Source organism: Gymnoscopelus microlampas (assembly GCF_963454915.1).
Source record: "Gymnoscopelus microlampas genome assembly, chromosome: 14".
In the NCBI taxonomy this organism is placed as follows: Eukaryota; Metazoa; Chordata; class Actinopteri; order Myctophiformes; family Myctophidae; genus Gymnoscopelus; species Gymnoscopelus microlampas.
The window spans coordinates 15,136,548-15,144,059 of NC_139951.1; the positions used below are offsets into that span (position 1 = coordinate 15,136,548).

The 7,512-nt window shown below is 38.7% G+C and overlaps 1 protein-coding gene and 1 long non-coding RNA gene across 2 annotated transcripts; both read left to right on the forward strand.

Moving 5' to 3' along the window:
- Nucleotides 1-2,820: 2,820 nt before the first annotated feature.
- On the forward strand, nt 2,821-5,277 carry LOC311060065 (rho GTPase-activating protein 11A-like; the record flags this gene model as incomplete). Its single annotated transcript, XM_084078192.1, has 7 exons — nt 2,821-2,891; nt 3,198-3,306; nt 3,573-3,640; nt 3,746-3,842; nt 4,368-4,624; nt 4,834-4,997; nt 5,129-5,277. The coding sequence occupies 7 exons, from the start codon at nt 2,821-2,823 to the stop codon at nt 5,275-5,277; spliced, it is 915 nt and encodes a 304-aa protein (XP_083934318.1).
- Nucleotides 5,278-5,381: 104 nt separating this feature from the next.
- Nucleotides 5,382-6,738, forward strand: LOC311059624. Its single transcript, XR_014602180.1, has 4 exons — nt 5,382-5,455; nt 5,821-5,875; nt 6,066-6,174; nt 6,662-6,738. It is a non-coding gene; the product is annotated as an uncharacterized lncRNA (long non-coding RNA).
- The last annotated feature ends 774 nt before the right edge of the window (nt 6,739-7,512 follow it).

Consider the following 7,512-nt stretch of genomic DNA (forward strand, 5'->3'; position numbering starts at 1 on the left):
TGTAGTTTTTCTTTTCCTCGGTTGGCCTTTCTATCTGCACTGCAAATATACTGCTCTGTATTTCACTGCTGAAAGAAAATAAAGATAAAAACATAAGGACTGTAGAATGATCTCAAAGATTATTTTTATGTGTCTGACCTGCTTGATCAACCTTATTGCACTAACTAGCTACATGTATAATTTAATATGGGATTATTACTATGAACCATTTTACCATATTTTATTACATCACATTTTATTTTATCCTTAGTGTGTGGTGGAAAAAGTACTGACATTATTTTTTGCTGACATAATATTAACTACTTTATATAAGTAGTTTACATTATGTCAGCGACGGGCTGGAATAAAATGTAATGGGTAATATTAAATAAGGCTTTTATTCCTGAGGTGAGGAAACATGTTTTCTGTGAAGTTTAAATTGTTTTACTGACCTTTATAACAACAGACGAGATTCAATAGGGACACAATTTGGGTGTGACGAGATTCGATAGGGACACCCAAATTGTGTCCCTATCGAATCTCGTCTGTCTCCTACACTTCCTGTTTCTTAATGCGATCTAATAATGATCGATATTTTTTTCCAATGTGTTACTTTAATGTGTTATTCTTTTTTAAATTCAAATCAAATTTTCAAATAAAAATAAATAAGTAATACACTTCAAAAATCCAAATTGTTACGGTGATGGTAATGTCATCATATATTAACCACTTCATCAGCCCTACATTTTGCCCATTTGAAAATAGCCGATCTACAAGCTCACAATGCATAGCAGTGCATTGTAAGCTTGTAGATCTGCTATTTTCAAAATATTTTTTAAATATTATTAATTATACATTTTTTCGTTACCAATACTTTAATATTTTTACTCAAGTAAATTTTGAATTCTGGACAGGGTACTTCTACATTGCAGTAATGATGAGTACTTGAGTAAAAAAAATACTTGAGTACTCGAGTAAAAGTACTTAAGTACTTGAGTAAAAGTAATTTAGTACTTGAGTAAAAATACTTGAGTACTTGAGTACAAGTAATTGAGTACTTGAGTACAAGTAATTGAGTACTTGAGTACAAGTACTTTCCACCACCACTGGCACTACGCACCTGGGTTAACTTTGGACCGTTGGACAAACTGCGCATGCGCAGATAATTATATGCAAAACGTCAGAACAGCTGTCCAATGAACGACCTGGAATCGCTCGCTCGCGCCGGTCTCCACGTTTAAAAGCCTCAGCACCGCTCAGATTCTTCAGATGTTATGAGAGACAGTGCATGTCTCTCAATCTCAACAAGAAGCATCTCCTTGTTGGTCATCAACACACAACAACCTACAACTAACTAACTAACCGACAACAACCTACAGCAAACCAGAGGAATTACAACGACCAGAGGATTAGGCTTTTTCATCACCAGTGTACCGGGGTTTTGTGAGAGACGGTTCCCATTACTGCAGTACTTGTCCGTCAGATTTGACGTTTTTCAACCAACTTTCTTCGACTAACGTGCAACCAGGTGAGTTTAATATGCTCAGGGTTTAGCCTTATTGATATATGACCGATGTCCCTCTTGATCCGAGGCTAGCCATGGTGGTTCACACGACGCTCGTCTGTCATGGTATGACAGTCATGTTTCAGGGCTAGATCAGAGGCTAGTCTTTGAGTTCTATTTAAAACGTGTCATCTCATATAGCTTGAGTTGACATCTTTAGAAGCTACAGTTGAAGGTTGTTATAGACGTTTGGTGGTGGTGTTTTTCAAAAAGAAAACACAAAAAAAACGTTACAACACGTTCTTTACAGATTAGGGGGAAACAAATGTCATTTTAATATGGCTAACGGTCGACCGTTGTCGTCATATATTGTCAAAACAAGCTTGTGTGTAGTGTTGTTGATACAAAAAAAAACGTTACACAAATTACATTTGATTGATTTTAAAATCGATCAAATACATATTTAGTCTTGATCCTAGCCATGGTTCACATGGTGCCGAGTCCCCCTGGTTTATAGCGGTGTCCGATTTCTGTTACATTGCCAACTCTCACATGTACATAAACGTTCAGATTTCAAATATAAAGTGCTTACCCCCGAGCCGCGGATGTTACAAGGCGACCCGGACCGCGATAATGACCCGTATCTCCCGTATTGTTCAATAAAAAGCATTTTAATCCGATCGCCGGCCATTTTCTCCAAATTGTCTTCGATACTTTCAACCATGCGACACTAGCGGTTGGGAGGTGTATTGCACTCTGATACATTACCCAAAAAAAAGGAAAATGGCCGGAGATGGGATTAAAATGCTTTTTATTGAACAATACGATACGGGTAATTATCGTGGTCCGGATCGCCTTGTAACATCCGTGGCTCGGGGGTAAGCACTTTATATTTGAAATCTGAACGTTTATGTACATGTGAGAGTTGACAATGTAAAAAAAATCGAACACCGCTATAAACCGGGGGGACTCGGCACCATGACTGTCATGGTATGTCATGTTTACTACATCAGTTACTACAAGTTCACAATGCATCGCTGTGCATTGTCAGCTTGTAGATCTGTTATTTTCAAAATATTTGAAAACTTAAAATGGGACATTCTGCATAATGAGTACTTACTTTCTACTTTTGGTACTTTGAGTACATTTCGATACTAATACTAGTAATACTAGTAAGTAAATTTTGAATTCTGGACTTTTAACAAAGTACTTCTACATGCAGTAATGATACTTTTACTTAAGTAAAAAATGTGAGTACCTTTTCCACCACTATTTTTTGTAATCTTGTTTGAACTACATGTTTATTGTTCCCCTCTCTCTCATATCTATCTAGGACCATGCCGTCTTCTGTTGACCAGTGTCCTGAGGACTCCATGGATCTGAAGAAGGACTTGGATGTGGATGACAGGTAAATAAACTCTCCAGCTTTTTAGGGTTTTTATCCTTTTGACCAGTGGTTCTCAAAGTGGGGTCTGGGGACCCCCAGGGGTCATTGAGGGAGTTCCAGCGGGACCTTGACAGATCTGTAACAAATGGAACCAAATGGACCCTTACGGTTCCATTTGTACATACTCAGCAGCGTTAGCGTTTGGTTGGTCACCAAACTGAAGCTCCTTGAAATTAAAAAAGTTTGACAACCACTGCTTTTGACAGATATGTACAAATAATATATGGTGCATATGCATTTTTGTTAATATAACATCAATATCAACAGCCTGCAGCGGTTGATAGCGGTGCAGCAGCTGAGAGCCAAGTACGGCATCAACATCAAGAGGGGGTTCAACGGAACCAAACAAACGGCAAAGACACCATCTACCAACACTGTGAGTCTATGGATAAACAAACCTTACTAACATGCATTGTCATTTACTTGAATGTGTCATTTTCTCACTGAGTCTTGTATGAGCATGGGACGAATAAAACATCTTGAATCTTGAGAACTCCAAGAACACTCACTCATCCCATCCCAGATTAAAGATCACATGTTTGTGCTTGAGTCTTAAAAGGCACATTCAATCAACTTGATTTCACATATTTTGTCAATTTGTCTTATGAAATCTAAAATGCTGTTTAATGTATTTTTCCTCAGGTGAAGGTTTTTGGAGTACAGCTGGCGAGCCTACCACAGTGTGAAACTGAACACGGTAGTGTACCAAGGTAAATGGAGACAGCTTGTTTAAAAAGCCACAAATAATGTCAGCTAATGTTTCTGTTCAAAAGTTTTTTTTTTTGCTGATTTCATGTGTGTGCTTCCTTCCACAGGTTTCTAGTCGATGCCTGCATGATGCTGCTGCTTCACATAGACACAGAGGGTCTGTTCAGGAAGTCAGGATCCATTGTTCGTCTGAAAGCACTCAAGGTGAGTCTAGTTGATTTTAGTATTAGTAGTAGATGTTCTTTTAGTATTGCTGTTTGTCCTGCAGCTGGGCACCATCTTTTTCATGGCTCTTGTTGATCTTGCTTTTATTTGGCGACCTTGACCCCGGGAGGTCTAAATGACATGCTATCCAATCAGGGCTGGGCGATATGACTTTAAATCAATATCATGATTATTTCAAACTATAATTTTCTTAAACAGTGACATTTGCAGTGATCTACCAGCTCTGCTATTTTCACTCTTTTTGCATCCTACCATTGTACAATGACATACTGTATAATACAGTGTTTGAGTGGTTAATCAGACAAATCAATTTAGTCGATTTATTAAAATAATCTGTTAGTTTTTTATATCAACGAATCAACATGAAATAGTCTAATCATAAAAACTAGCCAGATTAAGTCTGTTACCGTTCTAAATATCGGTTTCGATGAATTGCCCAGCCCTATATCCAATGCACATATGTGTATAAATGAAGTCTAACACAATGTTTCATTGTTTCTTCAGGCCAAGCTGGATGCAGGTGAGCAGTGTGTGTCCACGGCTCTTCCCTATGACGTGGCCTGCCTTGTGAAGCAATTCTTCAGAGAGCTGCCAGAACCCATTCTGCCCACAGAGCTACATGAAGCGTTTCTGAAAGCCCAGCAGCTGAACGACGAGGAGGAACGCACCGCCGCAACACTGCTGCTGTCCTGCGCTCTGCCTGTCAGAAACCGCTGTGTACTGCGCTACTTTTTCGACTTCCTCCAGAAGGTGTCCCAGAGGTAATATTAGACTGATGAAAGTGTGTTCACCAGCTTTTTTAATGAATGAATTATTTTACAAGGCTTAATCTTATATTAAAATAAATTGATGAAGAAAAACTAATATTATGTATGTATGTGTGAATATATGTGAGATCAATGCACCAAGTCAAATTCCCTATGAATGGATTCTAATTGTACTCTGTGATTGTTGTTTGTGCCTACCCTAGGAGAGCAGAGAATAAGATGCATAGCAGCAACCTGTCTGTGGTCCTCACTCCCAACCTCCTTCAATTTGGAGAAGGAACTGCCAAGATGAACGCCGGCACAGAGAAACGCCTGAGGTTGCAGAGAGCAGTCATCCACTGCTTCATTGACAACGCTCAGGACTTTGGTACGACTCTAGACTTCACAGTTAATTTCTAATCTATGCCATTAATTAAAAAACAACAACCACTTACACCCTATACACTCCCCCCTGTCGATCAACTAATCAATGACTTTTTGTACTGGTTTGTGTGACAGGTGTGTTGCCACAGTTCATCATGGAGAACGTTCAGGCCTTGTTGGGCAGTGAGGCCAGCGCTGTGTCACCTCCTCAAGATGGACCCAAGGAACTCTTGGATTGGAAGAGGAAGTGTAGGCGCAGTTTTGGAGGTATGATTACTTATTAATACGCCAGAGAATTACATTTAATTGTATTAAATGCAGATGTAGCTATCTTTAAATGGTTTCAGTCAAGAAAATGTTATAAAAGTTTTTGTTTGTTTCACATTTCAGATGTGGTTAGTGATAATCTGATCTTCAAAATCATCAGAACACAGACATATAGTCTCCAGTCAGCCACATATGGTAGGTATACCAAGTCTTCACTTCACCTGTTTTAAATGTTTTAATGAGCTTGTATTGAAACTGATTCACCACTGCCTTAATAATGAATGATAAGTGTGATTTGTATAATTTAATATTGCCGGTTGGGTTTTCGCTCTTTGCCTGTCTGCTTGTCCCTTTTGCAAATTCTCTTCCTGTGCTTCAATATCTGCTCATTGTCTAACATATCTTGGTGCAGAATGAGTTTGCAGATATGATCAAAGATCCTTAAATCCTATCATGCTGTTGGTACAATGATTTTTACATTTGACTTTTCCTCTGCAACGCCCAACTCCAACCTTGGCAGTATTTGAAAATTGTTTCTTTTCTCTCTTTAATAATTGCAGATTGTGGTCCCTCAGACGTCTTACTACTGAGCTACAGGCATGCAGTGGACAACAGGTGTGTATTTATTTTCATAGTATGTTATATGTTGTATATTATAAAGCTTTCCTTTGTGTTTCAACATGATCCTGACTCTCCATGATTGGGAAAGTTATCATACACTACACATCTTTAAATGTTTATAAATGAACTGTACACGTAATCTGATTTATTGCATTAATTTGATTAATCTGATCTAATTTTTCAGCGTGGGAGAAAAGCAACCAGCTTTTCCAGACTCCAAAGTCAACCAGGCAGAAGCACCTCGCAGGTCTCTACGCTCACGAGTTGGCCTGGGGACAAGAGGCAAATATGTTGTAAGTGTTGTTGCCTGAAAAACATTTACATTTCAGATAAACTAATGACCAAATTGATTCAAATCGATGCCATGTTTTGTTACATTTTATTAATCAAACACTAATCCTATATCTATCGTCTCTGTCAGATGGAAACCACATGTGTCCAAAACTGTTACTTTTCAGGATTCAAATTCAAAAATAGCAACACGTTTCGAGCTTGTAGATCTGCTATTAAAAAAAATGTAATCCTGAAAAGTAACAGTTTTGGACATAATGACATACAGTACTGTATTTCCACCCAACAGAGACATTTCATTAGTGGGACTTACATTTTTTTTTAAAATGCTGTGTCAATCCTAATTTTGTATGATTTACAATGTTTTAACATTCAAACTGAAAGAATGTAATTCATTTAACACCAGAAGGACGTCTTGAACTGAACTTTACTACTTAGGTTGCATGAGCTGTTAGGGGTTTATTTTTGGCATTTTCATCCTTTATTTAGATAGGAAAGTGTGAGGAGACACCAGAGCTGCCTGTAGGACAGGGAGAGGAGAGACCTGGATGGAAGAAGAGACTTGCAAGGTTGATCCTTGTGATTCGCAAGACGTGGAGCTGCTGTCAGAGCCACCAGGTACCCCTTGGGGACATTTTCTTCTGCATCATACTGCTGTGTTGTGTAGAATTGTTTATGAGCAACAAACCCAATAATCCTGTTTCTTCTGAGTGAACCTGATCATCCTCTGAAAAACGAACTGAAACAGAATTAACATGATATTGCACTTGTTTAACATCTGTTGAGGCCCTTTTTAAGAACACGACTAACACAAATGTTATCTCTCAATCTACTCAGGAGAGCACCAGCAGTTTCCGCACTACCGAAGACTAGGACTTCAGCCTAGCGCTTTCCTGCGTAAGGGAAACGAGTCCAAGAGTGAGTATCCATAGTAAATCGGCTTTGATGGAATTATAGCCGTGGTTCTCAAACTTTTAATGTCAAGGATCCTCACATGAATGTTTATTTGGCAACAGACCCCATCTGAAAATATGTGTGTACCTGGGAGGGACCCCCGTACAAGATTTGTGTTGTTAACATGTTTCAAAAATATTCAAAATGTTTCACATCTTTTCAAGATTTCTTTTGAAAATAGCCAATCTACAAGTTTTTGTACCTTTTTGACCTTGTAGATCAGCTGTTTTCAAATAGCCAATGTATAGTGGTTGAACATCTTTCTATTCTATATCAACACATTTATCTCTGTAGGCTCAACGTAGTTCAGTACACCTGAAGAGAACCTGCTGACGCCCCAGTGTGACCTAAGCGCCCTGCGGACCTCATGGAGCGGCGAGACGCCC